This window comes from Chelon labrosus (genome assembly GCF_963514085.1).
Source record: "Chelon labrosus genome assembly, chromosome: 6".
NCBI classification, from domain to species: domain Eukaryota; kingdom Metazoa; phylum Chordata; class Actinopteri; order Mugiliformes; family Mugilidae; genus Chelon; species Chelon labrosus.
Genome location: NC_140342.1, coordinates 13,004,942 through 13,025,269, shown reverse-complemented (window position 1 = coordinate 13,025,269; position 20,328 = coordinate 13,004,942). Strand labels below are relative to the sequence as shown.

Genomic DNA, 20,328 nt, shown 5'->3' with positions numbered 1-20,328 from the left:
GCTTTTGTCAGGATCTCTTTAATTTCCCTCTGCCAGTCCTCCTTGCAGACAGCTGTAATCACCACTGTAAGAACCACAGAAAGAATATGTTTGTAACTACTCTTTTAATGACTCCAGCCGAGCGTCTGCCGAATTGCTGCTGACAATCAAATATTCATAAGTCAACATCCCTGAAGTTTTGTGTGGCTTCCATATTATTTACCTCAGTATTTCTGCTTGTCAGTTCAGTGACTTGAATGTTAATGTAACCCTCAAAAGTAAGACAAGTCCTTGTATGCACATTCTGACTTCCCAGAGGATTATTAGAAGTCAAGTGTCCCCTAACTTTTCCTCTTACACCATGAAGAAGTTAATACTATTGCCTGCATGAGTTTCCATCATATGTGGTACAGATATTGATGCATGATTGCAAGACAGTAATGAGTTTAAGTTTATGATCGACAAAACTGATTCCCATCTGTCTGAGCTTCTCTCTGTGTTACTAATTAGCAAGCATTAGCATGCACTGGGCTAAGAACAAGGTAAACATACCTGCTAACCATCGGCATGTTAACATTGTCAGTGTGAGCATGTTAGCATGCTGATGTTGACATTTACCTTGAAGTACCATTGTGCATAAGTATGACCTCACAGGGCTGCTGATGTAGCTGTAGGCTCTTAATCTTCTTTCACAATTGTACTTTACACGTAGCATTACGTTTGTCATTATGCATAAACCTATCTGCTTTTATGAAATACTTTCTATGGGGGCATTGAAGGCATCTGAGAAAATTAGCTGAAGGTCACCTTTGCTGTCAGGTATGTGAGGAAGTCAATGGTGAAGTGACAGTGTCAAGGATATTTGTCATCCCCCAACACCAGAAGCCCCACCCCCCACTTCCTCCCACTCACCTTTCAACATGTCTTTACATGTTGTCCCCTCCACATGAAGGTCAGCCGTGTACCAGGACTCATCTCATCATCTTGCTTTCTCGTGCATGTTTAATGTGTTGGACCGTATGTACATATACAGCATGAAGGGTGGTAACAGTGGGCATACTGTGTGGGTCTCTATAGTTCCATGTACCAACTTTCTGATTTTTTGATTTCCATGCCTCTCAACCTTTTAATCCAAAGGATTATTTTCATCTTGTGTCAAGAGAGCTCCTTGTCAGACATGATGTGACAGAACTGAGACCACCTTGGCGGTGGTTGACAGCAGGAAGGACCAGCGGGTGGTCTAATTAGTTGGCCCCATACAAGGAGAGAAGGACACCATAAAGAGTCATGCTTCATGCTCCGGGCTGAGGAAGTCTCCATGCTGATCTGTGGTCATAGAATAATGTGATGCGTTTCCTCTAAGTGAAGGTGTTGAGGATTGATTTTTTTCCCCCATAAAAATAGCGAAATTATCTCAAAATGCAATAACAGATGCCCGGCATATGTTTCTTGATAGATTTAAAATGTGTGGTATAACAATATTGTATATTGCAACAGTTTGAGGACATTATTTGATTAACTCTTGTTCAGCAGTTAACTAAAGCTGATAGAAAATGCACAAATATCAATGGATTTAAATGTTTGACATTCAAATAACCATGCAAATAAATGCTTTACCAGAAAGATATATTTATGTGCAAGCATACAGTAGTTATGGGAGTTTTTATTGAGATAAAAAAAAAAAAGTTAAAAACAGGATTTTGTTTCATGGATCTTTCTCAAGCTTAAATAAATGCTTCTCGTAAAATGTGGCTGTAATTAAATGCAACACATCATCCTACCACCCAGGGCCTGCACTGTTGTACACCACCCACATTGCTCTTCTGTTCCCCCAGGAAACTATGTATCATCTGTTGGCCCTTGCTTTCAGTTACAAAGCTTGATATGTCAAGACAAAATGTGTCAAATTCAGAAATGTTACACAAGGGACTCTGGGAAGCGCAATGTTCTACTCGGACATGCTGGTACAACACAGTGTGGGATGGGCAGGATCTATAAGTGTTTCTTATTTGAGTGGGTACACTTGTGGAATATTATCTAAAAATGCCTTACATGTACTTAACATGTAGATTTCTCTATTCAATTAAATTTAAATCAATGTGAACATTGCTTCTTTAATGGATTCTCTTTCACAATTAGGTAAGTATGGAAAAAGAGACTTCCGCAGACATGAACTGGTGTGTAACGAGCCTTATATGTCTGTGTTCATGTAGGAGACCCAGGAGAAGTTTCCAAAACTGGACCAGATGGATCTCTGGGATGAGCTGGGTAGTGGGGAAACAGAGGAGGGCAGCACCACAGACTGTGATGATGAAGATGGTTGTCAAGCTTCAGGAGATGGTCAAGAAAAGGACTGTAAGTGACGCATACCCATTTCCTCTTGCACAAACTCCCAAATGATGTACCTTCACAAAGTTCACGTTTTGCAGTGTACAACCACGGACAGCAGTGCCTGTGACAAGACAGTGTCCCTTCTCTCTTATCTCTAGCCAAGTGAGCCTCAAACTGCATTCTGAGGACTGCCAGATTATTTACTCTTAGATTCACCTCCTACATGCCAATTAGCTTTAAGTTGCATTTTTTCACATTCTGCTGAGGCTCCAGCAAAGATGGCGGCTCAGGAGGTTCTGCAGATCCTGAGACAGCGATCCAGTTTACTTCTGTGTGCACACCGACACATGCAGTACGAGGTGTCAGAGAGGAGGTGTTGGGGCTTGTGTTGGCTTTGATGATAATCATTTGATCTCCTGCAGACATTTTAATTTAATCATCACTAATTACCATGTTGTTGTTGTTTCCACCTACACACAAGGGAGTCTGCTGTAAAGCTTTGTCTTACTAGCATGGAGGGAGTAGATAGGAACATGGAGGAGCAAAAATTCACCAATCCTGTACACAACAGCGAACCTGTGCCTGGCTGTGTATAAAGATTATGACTTTTTTCATGTGGCTTGTAAATAGGAAATCAGGAGATACTATTGGCTGAGAAAGAGAAAAGCAGATAGGAAATATTCAGAGGGAAAGGCTCAGTGATAAGACGCCACTGGGTAAGCTGCACCTCTAAGGGCAAGACTGCTGAAATGTCTGCTGCTGACTCAGCAGTTTCTTATATGTTACGAGTGCCACGTTAAATCTGTCCAACACAAATCGCTAACCACTACATTAACAGATAACTTGCAGTGAGCACACAGTTGAATTCAACATAAGCTGGAGCTTAGATGTGCTGGTGCTGGTGGCCCAGATGGTTATGAGTCTAGTCATGTACTCACATTGTCTGTATTTTGAATTTGCTGCGTGTCGCCTGTCCTCTGTTTTTGTTCAGTGCATGACCCCCCTACCCCCACCCCTTCACTTTCAGCAATCAAAATAAGGCCAAAATGGACCCAAAATATCCTTTAAAAAGGTTTTTTTCAAACTCATTCAACAGTCTTTTCACATAGCTTTTATCTTCTCTAAATTACTGGGTTCACCACATTATAATTTAAATGGTTTAAAAGTTAAATTGTGAAAACTTTTTGAAATTTTAAAATTGCTGACTGAAACACGGGAAACAAAACATATTTCACTAGATACAAAAGCTATCCAGTAATGTGTATGCAAATTTACTGCAGACCTAGTTTTGTCAGTATTGATATAAATTTTCGAACTCTATATATATATATATATATATATATATATATATATGAGCTACCTGGGCCGCACTGAAAATAATAAAAAAACTTGAAATATGGCGTACACTGATCAGCCACAACATTACAACCACTGACAGGAGAGGTAAATAACATTGACCATCTTGTGACAATACAATGCTTTGCTGGGAAACTTTTGGCTGGCATTCGTGTGGATGTTACATAGACATGTACCACCCACCTAGACCAGACCAGACCAGGCACCTCCACCCCATAGCAATGACACTCCTTGATGGCAGCAGCCATCCCCAGCAAGATGCAGCCTGACACAGGCACACACACAGGAACACTCAAAAAAACATGAAAAACAGCACAAGATGTTGACCTGGCCTCCAAATTTACTTGATCCCAAACTGATCAAGTATCAGTGGGATACCCTGGAATAAGCCTGATCCACAGAGGCCCCTCCCCTCAACCCATAGGACCCAAAGACCCCCACTAACAACATTCTGTTGAGATACACCACAGGACACCCTCAGAAAACCCATGTCCATTCTCTGATGAGTCACAACTGTTTTGGAGTCACAAGGGAGACCTTGTTGTGCCCAATCGGTGTATTTTCCTTTACAATATAGGGATATGCAACACACTCACAAGATATTACGGCTCAAGGTGAGCTTATAAATGATGAGTGGCCAGTGGGGCTTATCAGAACACCTCAAACCCACTAGTAGCAAGGGTAGCGAGAAGGTAATAAACACCGCAGTGCAGTTAATACACCAGTCATTAGCCATTATAATCCTGGTTACGCACATGTCAGAACAGGTCCTTTCAGCCTTGCACCTTGTTGCAACGTGGATAAAAACTGCCAGCCTTTATTTGAGATCTGAGAGCAGCGCCAGTATCTCAACAGCAGGGAATAATAAATCAAAACCACTGTCTGAGATTTGCTGAACAAAGCCTATTAGCCTGAGCTCAAAAGTATAAATCCATATCCCATGCCTGTCGTTTAGCATGTTTGTCATCTGTTTACAAAATCACATTTTCTAGAAAGGTGTTTTGCCTAATGATATTAATAGAAACTAATTCATTCACTGGACCTATTATACTCTGACTAGTTTTGCCTATTTGAAGACTAGAAGCAAGAGATGGCATACAGTCCATCTTTGGCGCATCATTAGGATACACCAGCCAGACCTGCCTTTGAACTGAGTTGTGAGTATGTACAACTATTTGGGAGTTTCTGAAAGTTTCAGTTTGTTAGCAGTGAACACTATTCAGCTCTATTTTTCAGTCACATGTGGCACATACATTCTCTCCTTTCAGGATCTTTGAAGTGACCAGTTTGGGCCTGTATAATTTTCTCAGGCAGGTTTTGTAATTTTGTGACTTACTGTTTCTTGGCCTCTTGAGGTTTAATGATATTTGCCTCACTGGTCACTATGATCTTTGGAAATTGGCACCTGAAAGTGATATCGACCTTATGCAAAAGACGGGCAGGTTCAACAGGTTCTGTCTTTTATTTGCCCAGTGACTCCTCAAATACTTTGATTATTCAAACATCAACTTGGGGAACTGAATGTCTTGGCTGGGTGCAATAAATTGTAGGATGGGAGACTTACTTTACTTTCCATCCGTCTTTGCATTTTGTTTGCCTCTGTGTAGCTGTGGCAGAGTTCCCAAGATCCATGTTAAAAGGGGGCATGACCGCCCACTGTTCTGTTAAGAGAGACTTCATTACCAAGCTAATGAACAGTGCTAATCTGCAGAGAACAGACTCACTGTCTCTACAGTCGTTCAGATGTGATGGAACTGCTCCAAGTCTTGCTGAGGTGATAAGAGTCACGCTTGTAACCTCTTGCATACAGAAAGTACAGTATGTTTAAGAATGCAGATACATAAATTTATAGATACATACTTAAGATTTGCCAACCAGTGGATTTTACAAATCATTTATACTGTAGGTAAACTGAGCTAAGGACTAAGGCTGTAATATGCCACAACAACAAAAAAGGCCTACAAGCAAGATTTATTAGTCATATTCTCCTCCCATTGGTTGCTATTCTCTCTACTACTCGAAGACAGCTCAGCGTGATTACATGACGTAATCCATGTTTGATCCTTGCTTTAGTTCCTGCTTGTTTTGCCTGAAGACATGCGGGTGTACTTTGTGTGCCAGCTAAACAAGGCATGGTCATGTACGAATTGCCACTGCCACAGCCATGAACAGGATAATAAATCAGCAAATCTTTAATGAACCATATTATCCATCTCCCCTGCAGCTATAACGGCCTATTCTGTGGCACATTTTCTGGCGTGACTATGGCTTATTAACTGTATTAGCCGGGGAGCTTTTGCGCTGCTGCTTCTAAAGGAGCCATTCATTTGTAGATAGCCCATTAACGTATTAATCTCTAAAATATCCGCAGTGGCACATTAGACCACTATCTCTCCATTAGAGAAGAAGACTCCAAATGTCAGTGCATCAAAAGATAGGACAGTACTCTGGTTGTTTGGCTACTTGTATGAATCCAAGTGTCAGTATCTGGCACAGTAGGAGGAGTCATCTGTGGCCTTCTGTGCAGATTTGTAAGAACAGGTGAATCAAGGAAAGAAGATGGGGAGAAAGGGAGAGAAATATTTTAGGGTTGCTTTCAGTTGTCATGACATCTTAAAAGTTTAGGATGGGACTTGGGAGAAAACAGCAACAAAATATGTTCACACCGCTAACACATTTTGTATTTGCCTGCAAAGGCATATAAAAAAAAAAAAAAAATGTTATAGTGTGAAAGGCTGCTGCTGAAGCCGCCTGCCTGGTAAGGTGTGAGAAGTCATAAAAAACTAAAGGAGGGGAAGTCAGGTTATTCACCTCAGAGGAGAAGGAGGAGTAAATGCATGGATAAACATTTCCTGTGATTGAGCCGGAGGGATGTGCAGTGAAAAAGTGTGAATCGTACAGCCATGAAAGTACAGTTCTCTTCTGGTAACAAACACCATCTGTCAGGAACACTGGTGAGCTCATCAAGAAACTCAAGACACCTCTGGCATTTTTTTTTTCACACACTCTGCAGTTCAGTGGCTATACCTGCCTAACTTGAAGGCATCTGCAATTATTGTTTTGCTTTGCCGTCCTGTCAGAGAACATAATTATCAAACTGTGACAAGGTTTCACACTGAGTTGTTGTGCGTATTGCCTCTCCCTACGTGCATTTGTACAACAAGAAACAGCCGGATGTGGCCGCGTGTTTTGTGTAAACCTGACCCTAATGGATGTAAACTCTGAACTCTGTTTCACATCTTCAGCTGTTTGCTTTGTGATTCTCTAAAGAAAAAGCAATATCGTGTAATTGTGTATTTTGCTCTACATTTAATAACTTCCCCTCGATATGTATATCTTAATGGAAAGGTAGGTCAGTATGGCACAGGAAAGCTCAATTCAGCAGGTTTTGCATGCAAGCTTGAAGGGCACCAGAGTAAATCTGTGCTCCCCATCCATCAATGCCTGCTGTTTCACTCTCCCTTACACACACACACACACACACACACACACACACACACACACTCACTCACGAGCGCACTTATGAGTATTTTGCTATCCACTTTTGTATTCTTGTCTAGACATATGTACTTTTTGCTACCACTTGACTGTCAAGAAGAGGTTTGTCCAACATGTCTTTGAATCTGACCTTGTCAGTGGCAAGACATAGCTGTTTTATAACAGCACTAAAGGGATGTTTTTACCTGAATGTCAAAGGCATAGAGAGAACCTCTCTCTAAAGCCTATAAGGCCGTAAAGGTGTGCAGCAGCTGTTCACCCTGGCAAGGGCAGCACATTCCTGTCATGAATGGCTGCTTGGGCAGGATACACCAAACCTACACCAGTGTTAGTAGGATTACACCGGATTGACCACAAGCCCACTATGGCCTGATATTGCCCTGGACCCGGCACGCACCTGCCTTTAATGTTAAAGAACTTGCAAGAAGGATCAGAAAAGTTGAAATTAAGGTTGAAGTGCAACATGTTGACGGACTCAAGGTCATAGCTAAAGGAGAAGGGGAGAGAAGTGGGTCTGAGACTGTGAAAACAATTGAACGTTAAAGCCAAAGCTGTCTGATTTTATGTCACAGCACAAGAGACGGTTACATGAGAATAAAAAGACTGAGGTGCAGAGAAGACAAATTCAACTTACAAACCAATGATTCAGTGTACCGTGAGACAGGAGGGTTAGGTGGGTGGATGGAGGATTTGGTAGTTGGATAGATCCAATCTTCCCATCCTAGGACCTAGGCTGAATGGAGCCCCTAGGGACTGGCGTGTGTAGAAACTGGCTGGCTCGCACATGTAGCGGTTGCGTCCCAGTGCGGATATTACCAGTATGACTGCCATTTCCCTTAGCCTTTCATCTGGAGCTCAAGGAGCTGAGGGAGAGTTCCGCAGGGCAGAGTAGGGCTGTAGAGGAAGGAACAAGAGGATCAGAGATGGCTTTGGCTGGGCAGGAAGATGGTCTGGTTTGAGGATACTGTAGATATGAGAGCAGTGAGTCACATTTTTGGTCTGATATGCAGAGTCATCTGTTTGTTGTATCTCACACTGAATAACTGCATAAGATTTCAATACTTGGCTTGACAAAGTCTGTGAACCATTCAGACAAATGTCCTTTCTATGAATGAATAAATATGAGAGATACACCCTTCAAACACAGTGATAAGGGGAAATCCTTGAGACTAATATGTGTTCAAACCCATTTGTCAACATTTAAACTCTCGAAAAAGTTCTCTCTTACTGTTTTATTATTATCACTATCGCATATTTTATTTTAAATTTGCAACCAACTGCCTTCCATTCCCTGCTGTTTGTGTCTTTCTCTTTTGTACTTCTTCCACCTTGCCTTCCAGTGGGCTCTTTCTTCTTCCCTAGAATATTCTGCCCTGTGGTTTTTATAGCACTTTGAGAGCGTATTAGCTTGAAAAGCTCCCTAGGCGCACGATCATCAGAGGAGAATGGTTCTCATTAGCCAGCATCATCATTTCCTTTCTAAGCAGTATCTGTAAGTCCTTTATGATTGAGCCTCTCCAGCACACCTTCGGGAGCCTGGTTGAGAAGCACCAAGAATCTCTTGTGTGGTAACAGGTTATAAACCAAAGGAAGTGGTGGGGGTTGCTACCCAGAGAAATTAGTGAAAATGATGCATGGAATTCCGCATTTTGGGATTGTTGCTATGAGACGGAGGAACACAGAATACAAGGGGCTCAGTGCTCCGATACCATAGCCACATATAACTCTTAACTACTGTACCACAAAAGGAACTCTTATTCACTAATATAACAAGAAGTTCCTACAACACGTGCAAGTTACCAAGCAGTAAATGGCTTTTTACAGATAGTGCCCAGACTCATAAAGTGTTCTTTATAGGAAGCTGCAAGTACAGTGGATATGACTTCAGGCTTATTGTATGCATAGCACCCTGGTATGTCACCCTTCTGTCCTGATTCCCAATCTGGCTTAGATCCAGTTCTCACTCAGACCAGATTTAATCAGTACTCAATGAATTTATGAAAATATTATGTCGCTGGCAACAGAAATTGACAGACAGACCCACAACTGAGGCAACTTTATAATAGCTAAAGTTTATTTAATCTGCTTTGTTAATGCCCATACCCTGGCTTCTGTGCTGAGACTTTCAATAGGAACTGGATGGGATGGTGGGGGTCTGTGGCTTGAGTAACCCCCTTGATTGTCTTGCCTCGCCTGGAGCACAGCCCTGGCTACTAACACAGACACAGGCATTCCTTCTGTAACACCGCACTCTGCAAATAAAGGCAGACATTCCATTGATATTGAAAAATACAGTAGCAGGATAAGCAAGGATGAGTATGATCCTCTCTGTCTCATCTCAGCCTGGTATGCTAGGGGAAACACAGACTAGGTGAGGGGAGCGGGAAGGAAAGTGCCGAAGGACTTGGGTTTGGATTTTTCCTGCTGAGGAGGTCGGAAGACAATTTTATCTCGATCTCAGGCAATGCAAACTTTTATTGTAGAGTCTGAGTATCTGTTTTATGTGATGGAGGTGCATTAGCATTGCATGAGTGGTCAGATAATGGAGGTTGGTAACAATGAGACCAGTTTTGTATTGACTACCTGCCATGCAAGTCTGTGAACAGGCATTATATACGTATCCGCATCAAAGATACACACACGCACACACAAGACAAGACAAGGCAAGTCACTTCATTAAAAGCCAATCCCATTGACCAGTGTTGAGAGCGACAAAGCCCTTCTCTCTTATCCATAACTAATGCGGCAATTAGGGCTGAACCTGGAACAGACAGTCAGGCCTGAGGGCTGGGACAGAGATGACCTCTCACTGATTCTGCTGATTACAGATTAGATACAAAGGGCCAATGACAGAGCACTTAGTGCAGAGCTCCAAGTAATTTGATTCTAAAACTGCAGTCAGTTATGCAACCGAGAGTTTACATCAAAGTATCTGACTCACCCCCGCAAAATCAAACATTTATAACATCACAGCGCACCGTTGTAGGGTTTTTTTTTTTTTTTCGTAGCACATAGATTTCTGAAAACACTTTGATGTCGTAAAGGCAAGTATTTTAAATCAGTTAATTCATAGGAGTTGGTTGCACAGAGCACCACAAGGCTGCACTCTTTTCTCTACACTCTATTTTTGTGCTGTCACTGAGCAGGTAGCACTCTGCACAATGACAGTTTATTCATGTTAAAACCTATTTTCCTACTTCAGCCATTTCATTCTTTAGTGGCACTTGAACATCAACAACTGAAGTGTTCTATATCGCAACACTCCAGACAAGATTGCACACATATGAGAGCACACCAAACATTTTGCCTTTGATTGATTCATATTAATCCACTCTGTTTATGTACGTGGTCAAGCAAGCGTTATACATTCTGACGAAGTGCCATGGCTTGCTCGGATGCAGACATTGTTGTTGTCAGGTGTAATATCTAAGCTTTCCTGCAAAAAAAACTGTTAAATGTGCACCGTGAAAAGGTTCTATTACACAGAGAGGAGCAGGTGAGAGCATTCATCTCATGTCTTCTGTACCAATTGGCTGATGCCAAGAGGGGCGTCGCACACACAGTGTCTCTTGAGTGGTACCTGATGTGCACTTCCTCTTGACTATAATGGATGGTGTGTGCATGCAAGTGAGGTAGAGTGAAAGGGAGAGCAAGGAAATACGAGTGTGAGTTTATTTTTGCATCCTTCACGCTTGTCTGTCTACAAGGACAACCTGACACCTGCCAATGCAATGAGGCATCTGGTGTTTGAGTGCACACAGGTGTAGTGTGTGTGTGTGTGTTCCTGTGTGCGCTATGCTCTGTGTGCCTGTGGGTGAGATTGAAGAGTTGTACTGGGCCTTTAATGTCCGTCTCAGATAGAGGCTGCTTTCTTCTTAGGATTCTACTCCATCTTGAGAATCTGTCCTGTTGACTGGTGGAGGTCACTGTCCTCCCAGGGCCCCATTTCCTGATTTGTTTCTGTGCATATGTGTTTGTGTATGTGTGTTGAGGGTGTAAATTTTAATCTTGCCAAGGAGCTTAATAGCCTGGTACAGCCAAGAATCACACTGGACAGATTCCATTGCACTGATCCCAGCTCTGGAGTTGCCATGCTGCTATGCTCGTTGCTAGGTTAGCTGTAGGCTAGGATGTTTACCCCAGTGGTGCCCCAGGAGCTTTGCCCCCTTGAATTGCCTGCCAGAAAACCTGTACTAGTGTCCTGGTTTCACTAAACATGTTGCCTATGAACCAATAGGATAGTTCTCAGAGATGCTGAGTTTGTGTGTGTGTGTGTGTGTGTGCGCGTGTGTGTGCACATTCAACGTGTTCTTTAGAAAACTGAAAAGGGAGATTAGTTTGATGGGGTGAGGAGCCCCTGCCTTACATGCCACCACATAAAGAGTGGGTCGTGGACAAAAACAGCACAGAGATGGATGGCCAGTAATGAACTGTGTGAATTCATCCTCCCCTCCTCTCCGCCCGCTACCCTTACCCTTCTTTGTAAGACGGTGTGTGTGAAAAGAGATAAGAAAACTTTGTGTGAGCGCTGAGGAAGGTAAATGTCTGTGTGGGACAGTGAAAGAGAGGCCTTGAGAAGCATAGTGACCCAACAGTTTTTGCATTCTCCCTCCGTAGCAAAGAGTGTCAGGATGCCAATGATCCATAGCCACCAAGAGCAACATCAGTCTTTTATTGGTGTCCAAAGGTCTGATTGGAGGCAGACTGATTACTCATGGAAATGCGCTGGCTTTACCCAAGAATGAAAAAAGACTTCTGCATACCACTTGGTGTGTAAAGGGCCCAAACACTTCCACCACTATGCTTCATAGTTGGTATGAGGTTCATCTTCTGCACTGTACATTCAATCTCTTTGTGGGTATAGGCACATGTACTTTGATACTGATAGGTACAGGTTTTCTGATGATGTGTAGGGGTTCTTGGATATCAAGTCCCAGACAAATTGGCAGTCACTTGGAATATATACGGCTTGTAAATGATTTTCATTACAGTGGAATTTTGTATTTCAAATGATTTGGAGGGCTTTAACCAATCCTTTACCAGATTCATTTGTATCCACAACTTTATTTCTGAACACTAGACACAGAGTAAGAAATTCAAATAAGGTTCCACCTGTCACTCCCTAAGGAGAGTCTAATCCTTCTGAGTCTAATCTGAAACACCTCATTCTAATTTTAAGGATTTCTACTCTACTTTCATTAAATTTCTTTCATTAGAATGCCGATATCTGTCAGTCGTTTGAGTATATCACCTTTATTTGACCTTTTTAAAGAGGATCGGGGGTTGCTTGTTCAAATATAACGGAAAAAGTCAACAGTTTCTATGAGACGCTCTTGACTGTATCTTGATGTATGACCTTATAGTGGTGAAGTAGGAGACCTGGCTAACGGCTTATCCACACTAAGCATAGTACGGTATAGGTGTAGAAAATTATCAGTGTAAATTCTTCTTTGGAATGAGTACACATAGGAATAGAGACCAGCATCATACCATTTCTGTGGCATTTCTCTGTCTTCTCTTTGGAACCAGAAAGTTTCTTGCTGTCAAAGAGATGGATGGCAGGTACTGTAGTACATATTTGGTAAAGGTTGCGCATTTGGTTTAATCCACTAAGAATGCTCTGTCTTTGTTAATGGCAGATAATTTTTACTCACTTCAGTGCATTTGAAATGTAGTGACTGGGCAACCAGGCATTTCAGACATAATGCATATTACATAAAAGTCTAATGAGGATTTTCTAGGATCTAGAAAATCAACAGTTTCATTATTCAGCCGCTTGGCAGGGCTTTTGCTGGTGAAAGATAGCAGTTAATAAACCTTGTTTTCTCTCAGGTGAGAGGTGACCAGCGAATCACATTATCATACTGTAATTCAGACAGCCTGTTAGTGTGTGTCTGAACGTGTGTGTGGGAGTGTGCACTTGCACCATGTGCAGCATAAATCTTTTCACTTGTGTGCATACTTACTTTATGTGTCTGCCTTTGTGAGTGGTAAAAACTGTGTCAGAGGTCACCTCTGTTAATGAAACATCGCCATGAGGCAGATCCAGTGGCCTTGTCAAAACCCAGACCCGTGCGCTGCTTTACAACCCCCACCTCCTGCATCCGCCTCCCATCAACAGCTTAGCAGGGAGGAGAGCTGCAAGGTCAAGGCAGGGATGTGAGCCAAGAGAGACGAAAACAGGGAGAATGAGACAGAGAGAGAAGAAACAAGTTACTGACCCCCACTTACCTCCACTGCACTCCCATGTGTCATAAATCTAATCTCCACCTTTTGACTGTCTTTAATTGTACACATCAGGCAGGGGAGTCAAAACTGACAATGGTTCTGTATCATCCTTTAAAAGGTCAATGTCATATCACAATTCTGAATTTGGAGTCAGTGAACAGAAGAAAATTTTGTGAATATAGTGAATTAGTATATTACATACCGGTGTTTGTAGTGAATACAAGTCTGTGTTCAGTCTGGAAAGCTATCTTGATATTAAATAGTGTGGCAACTTGCTAATCCCCAGTATACAGTAGCACCATTCCTTGCGGGATTACAGCTCTGCAGCTCATGATGTGTCAAGAGTCCTGAGCAGGCATCTACAACACACACATATATACTCACACACACGGGTGAAAAACACATACTGGAAATTAGCCTGACTTTCCATTGTTAACTCAATGGATTTGTCCGACACATTCTTTGTAAGTATTTGTTTACGCATACCTGTGTGTTGTGTGCATTCATGCTGTCAGTGTGTGTATTCTAGTGTGAGACTCAGAGGAAAAGGGAGACTAAATCTTATCAGTTGAAGCCAGAAAGAGAATTGTTTGAGAACCGTCTTTGAATTCCCTTTGCATAGGTTTGAGGATTTAATCTGTGAGGCCGCAGTGGCTACGGGCTGGCAGGCCAAAAGAAACAAGGTGGGAGGAGAGAGAAGGGAAGCAAATGGACATGGTTGCCCAGAGAACCATCATGCAATTTTCTGTCCCTCAGAATTTTTCCAAAGAAATGATGGCCAAGATTTTTATTATTCCTCCCACTCACCTTCCAACCCTTATTTCTCTGTCTCCGTCTCCCACCCCTCACACCCCTCCTCCCTCTTGGCCGGAGCCTGAGGTCCACCTCTTCCTCAGTGCTGTGGCCAGGCTTGTTAGAAGCAGCTGTTGTTCCTCTTTGGCCAGTGGGACTGGAGGCTCCTCCAAACACACAAGCTACCCATCTGGAGAGGCATTAGTGGCAAAGGACACTATGAGCAATTTCTCACACAGTTGGCCAGCACAAAGGTCAACAAGGTCCTAAACTGTTTAAAGGTACTACAATCAAAACTGAGTGTTGTACAGACGGAGATGTATGGACTGAAATGATACCTATACTCTTCCTCTCAGTCGCTCAGTTTGCTGCAAGCTTGGAACAAATCAAACTCACACACACACACACACACACACACACATGCATCTTCACACACTTGCTAGAAATTAAGTTCCTCTTTTTTTTTTCTGTTGCTGTTGATTTTCTATTGTAAAACGTTTTACAAATCAAATCACATTTGCCTTTGATGGAGAACATGTGTCACTGACTGTTTTAATGGGAGGCGCATGTCAACGTGCCATTGCATAGCCTTGAAGTCCCATGAGGTGATTGATTCCATCTGTCTCGACACAAGTGACGATGGGTATTCGTCCTCCTCATGCTGAAAAGCTGAACTAACTGTTTTCCTCTTCTAACCTTCTATGTCATCGTTCACTCCCTCCCACCCTCTGTTTTTCAGTCTCGCTCGTTCTCCCTTCTTCTTCCCCACCATATTTGGGGGATTTACACACGAGCCAGCTTATGATGCATGGCTTATCTGCTAACATTGTCTCATTATGACAACAACATCACATTCCTTTATCCCCCTGTCCTCCTGTTCTCTTTGCCTCAAGTTACTGCTCACTTTTAGGACCTTAAATATTTCAATAAACCTCTTTTTGTCGCTTTTCTGATCCTGCTATTTCACATTAATGAATTCCTTTCAACCTGTATGTTTTTCTCATATGGATATCATATTAACTGGATGTCACAATGTTGCATTCACATACTTTTCTCTCCAAATAATTGAAATAAAAATAAAAAGAACAAGTTAAAACTAAACGGAGAATAGAAATTCTTGGGCTTTAACGGTGTGTGCATGCTTGGCTCTATGCAAAGTTTGTTGGCCTTTTTTTTTTTACATTGAAAACTTTTCCCCATTTATCTGCCAAAGTAAACCTCGAAGAGTTTGTTGAAAAGTAATTTCTCCAAGATAAATATTTCATTGCATTTTTAGTACAAAGTAATAACTATGTTGTAAAATTTTACTGCACCTGCCAGTGGTAGAGCTTTGAGCTTCAACTGTGCTGGGTACTTCAAATCCATGATTTTGCTAATGATTTATTATTGTAAATCTATATATGTGAGTTGTTCAAGGCATCTTGAAAAAATTCTGCTGAAAATCTGATCAATCCCTCAATTTTTTTTGGCACCGATTTGGCTCCAGGTTTCACATATGCACATAAATCAGAGCAGCCCAAGTTTGGTTTTCCCCAGCCATCCCCTCCAGCTCACTATGAAGGATACTGGAACGTTCTCCAGACGGGACACACAAATGAGCTTGTTCTCTCCTCTATCCTGGTCTAATGACCACAGAATACGTCTTCACTACTTTACCTTATACGCCAATCAGACACAACACCTGATAATACAACTAATACTGTGTACGTCTCCCTAGTGCCTCCAAAACAGTTGTGACTCATCAGAGAATGGACATGGGCCTTCTGAGGGTGTCCTGTGGTGTCTGGCAAGAGAATGTTGTTAGTGGGGGTCTTTGGGTCCTATGGGCTGAGGGGGGAGGGGCTCTGTGGATGGGTGCCTGGTCTGGTCTAGGTGGGTGGTACATGTCTAAGTAGCATCCACATGAATGCCAAGTCCAAATGTTTCCCAGCAGAACATTGCATTGTCACAGGATATTATTCACATCACCTGTCATAATATTATGCCTGATTGGTGTACTTGCCTGGGTAGATTATTCTTTTAATAGTTATTCATTCTCATTGTAACTTTTATTGCACCCAATATTCCTTATTTCAAAGATCAACACCATGCGTTCGTCAATATGTTGTTACCGGCCTTATATGAAAAAGACATTTTAACTAGTTGGCCTCAGTGTTGCCCATGCCATAATTGGTTGTTCTGGCAAGGACCTGCTCTGTTAATTAGCCAGTCGGTTAGCCTGCAGCAGAGCAGCGTTAGTGTTGTGTTGGCCCATTCAGATGCTGTTTTCTGACATCTCCCTGATGAGATGCAGCCCATTTCCATTGAAACAATAACAGCAATCTGATTTGGGATAAGTGATGTCTTTGTCTATTGTCTTCTGGAACAACAAAAACCATTGGCACGAGAATCAGTCTTCTCTCTAGAGCTCTGCCTAGCCCCATTCAGACAAGCATGCTTACAAACCCAAGAGCAGTTAGGGATGGGTTGACATGTGTTCTCAGTTCCACGAAAGAATGTTTTTTTTTAGAAATAAAAGGCGAGAAAATATTCATTTTAGTAAAAGTAAAAATGTTCTTTTATATCACTTAAGAATTAGAATTCAGTTTAGTTTAGTTTAACTCAGTGCACATGTCTGTCAAGTTGTTAAACAGCTAGATCATCACTGCAGCGACGTACTTAATCAGACACCTGAACACAGCAGTGGGAATCAGAGCAGTTTAAAAAAAAAACACGGATCCATGAAAAGAATCCAAAAGTAATGAGCAGAGGGAATCTATCTCCTTTCGATTGTTAGACACACCGACTGACATTGTCACCACCCAAAATGGAAAGAAATGTGATAACACTGGGGATAGAAGTTTCGGAAAGCTGAGATTTCACTGATGTCAGCGAGAAAGTTGAGTGTTTTCCGTGTAACTTTCCACGTACATGTGGGTCTGTTATAAAATGATACCCTCATAACACCGCGAGGACTGTCCATCATCTGCTGCCGGAGATCAGACACTTAGTCAATCCTCGTTCATGTGGCTGGAGATAGAGGGCAGAGGAAAACACAGTGTGCAATGGCACTGGTTTGATGTGTGTTTAAATTTATAAGTGAACTGGTAGCTGAACAGTAATGCGGTAGCACTGTCAATGCATATGTGAAATGCTTTAAAGGACTCTTGAGAGTAAATTAAGGCTGCTTTGAACAGAAACAGTCCCAGCTGTGCTTCTTCAGATGTGCACATGTACCCACTTAAAGTGTAACAGATATAATCATATATCATTTTTATGTCTCATTGTTTTTGAAAACCCTTGGAATGAGGAAATGGGAATGGTGATTTGATCATGATGATTAGCCTCTGATATGCAATTTGACAAGCCTAAAGTTCTGTGAACATTAAAGTACATTGACGTTATTACACTGAAGTACTCATTTGTGTTTCTGTCTTCCCATTTCTATCTTTCTCTCTGTTTTTGTCTCTCGCAGCGCATGAAGACGTCTCCAGTGAAGGAATTGGGAGAGTGCCTGGAGGTGACAACCCTCAGGCGAGCCCTTCTAGGCCCCCGTCAGTGAGGGTGATAGGGGGCTTGCCATCTGCCAGCTGGACGCATCCCTGGAACCTTGCACTGCTTTTTGCTGGACTTTGCTTGCAGTGGATCCTGTTCTGATGCCAGCGCCGTCTGTGAATCAACCCTCACCCCTGCCCCTTTAGGATCCTACATGCACACAGATACTCGCATACATATCACACATACGCTCCTTGCTCCTGTCCTACGGGGTTGGATGGCCATTAAGGGAAACTACGAGCATTTTAGGACACTGTAGATGGGAGGCTATTACAGGAACTCATTCTGTAGCATCACCAATGTGGGTGTTTGCACAAACTGATTCCATGCACGCTCATCTACACTGATAAGGCTTGCCGTTTCCACTGCGCTGTTAGGGGCTAGACATGTGTATAGAGATACAAATACAGCCCTACAGCTCACTGACTGCATCATTCTGATTTTACTTAAATAAATATAAACACTCACTTACAAGCATTTTACATATGCCAGTCTTCCTTTACTGCTGCTGGTTTTAATCCTTTCAAGCTAATAAGCTCATCACGGCACCGCTCGCCAGCCGCAGCCAGGCAGAAGAACTCAGCTCATTTGAAAACTCGACTCATTTCTTTTTGTGGATTAAGGAATGCATGATAGACTGATAGATGAATCCCAGACGCCTGGCCCAGAAGTGAAGATTTGACATACTCTAATGACTGTGTACTTTGGCAGGGATTAAAATGTAATGAATTCGCAGGTACAACGCAGGCACACTTGCACGGCTGAACATATTGAGCAGATGAACTAGGTGTGTATAGTATGCAACTGTATATAGGTGGAAAGATTTGATGAGTGTATGAGGTTCTGAACCTTAAAAAAAAAAAAAAAAAGCTCGACTGGATGAGCTGAATGGGTTTTTGTTTTTGGAAATTAGCAATGAATGGACTGTGCTTGGCTGCTCCATACTAGATAGAAACCAATGCAAAAAAAACAAAAAAACAACTCTAAAGATTTATTGTCCATCAGAAATAAAGCAGGAATGTGCATCATCTTCCACCTCAAGTCCGTGGGCATTTATCAATATGTGTTCTTGTCTGTACTTTTGTTCTTGTGGAGGATACTGAGGACTTGTGAAACTTTTCTGCCCAAGTACAGTCCAGATAATCAGATGTGTTTTTGCCCTACCCATTTTATTAAGGACACATTGGGAGGTAACTTGTGTGCCCTTGGGACAGCCAAGTATCCCAGAATGTATTTCATGTACACTGTTGTTCCAGTAACAGAGTGGTCATACTGCGTCCTCCGGTCTGAATTTTAAGTCAAACTAAGTAAGTCCGAACTACCAAGTACTCAAGTCCAAAGTTTGTGTACTTGTTACTGACATCCAAGGACATTGGAACAAAATGTGCACAATGTTGGTTTAACCGGTGTTTCTCATGCATCCCGTTTTGTGTGTGTTTGCTCGTTGAATTGCACATTAATGCATGTGTTACCTGCAAAAGATGTCAAAATTGTTTGTCCCTTCAGATTCAGATTCAGAGAATATTGTCAAGCCAATGTACGTGAACATTACAAGAAAAACAAAGCATGTTTCCATCAGGTGGTTAGGAGCACATGCAATAGGCTATGTAGTGTCATCAGAAGGTGGTCTTGGAGGATACCTTAAGCATGGGTGCAATAAATAAAACAAGTGTGTCTGCCAACTGTTTAAAATCTAAAAATCCCAGTCACCTCTCGGCCCACTACAAGATATTGATTGACTATGGTAGAGGCCATTGTGTGTGTTCGTCCTCTTGAATTTCATATTTAGTCCTCTGTTGGACTACTAAGCTCTCATATCTGCACACCATTCCTTGGAATAGCAGCAGTTCAAAAGCAAAATCTTAAGTTTTATTATTTCTAAATGGTTCTGCATGGGAATGGAGGAAACAGAATGACTTGACTACAGTGGCTTCTTCTGTATAGCTGTTTCCTTTCTTGTGCTGACGACAATGTTGTATCTACTGTTACTAGCACAGTGGAGTGAATGTGTGAATGAGGATGATGAATGTATGGTCAGCGCTATGCAAACGCAGTATAAAGCTGACTATACCATGTAAAGAAGTTACACAGAAAGAGTATCTAAGCTAAATAGGTGTATACACTACACGCATATACACTACACGATAACCCGTTAAAGCCCTGCAATTAATGACAATTAACTGTGGCTATGTAGGGTTTTTGGCAGTTCAAGTGTGTCACCTTTTGTGTTCTGTAACCATATTTGTTTGTTTCCCACCATGTACGCTTTGTTCCAGACCAACGTGCATTGCACCCGCTGATCACTTACAGTCCTATACCCCCGCATGTGTATAAATGTACATATTTTACATCACTTGCCATTTGTTTTTGTGTCTCATTTCGTTTCTTTTGTATCGCTATGATACAGTGTAGTTGAGCTCTATTAAAAGTGCTCTGCTCTTTTGATCGTCTCGATAGCTTCTCCTTAAAAAGGGCTCACGGTCATGGCACACACAAACACACACAGGTATTTTTAGTTTTGGTTCCTGATTAGGCCTCAGGATTACTTTGTGTGAGCTTGTACAGACCGTGCCTGATTTACATGTCCCTCACTCTCGTGTTGTGCTTGTC

General features: G+C 42.1%; 1 protein-coding gene across 2 annotated transcripts in view; it reads left to right on the top strand.

Annotated features, from left to right (window-relative positions):
• The window catches only part of gpc5c (glypican 5c), a 96,259-nt gene extending 76,188 nt beyond the window's left edge, over positions 1 to 20,071 (top strand). For both annotated transcript variants that reach the window (XM_084546493.1, XM_084546492.1), the window contains 2 exons: positions 2,193 to 2,334; positions 17,639 to 20,071. In XM_084546493.1, the coding sequence (XP_084402619.1) occupies positions 2,193 to 2,334; positions 17,639 to 17,820 (324 nt within the window). In that variant the 3' untranslated portion in view covers positions 17,821 to 20,071. The remainder of the gene's footprint in view (positions 1 to 2,192; positions 2,335 to 17,638) is intronic.
• Positions 20,072 to 20,328: the final 257 nt, after the last annotated feature.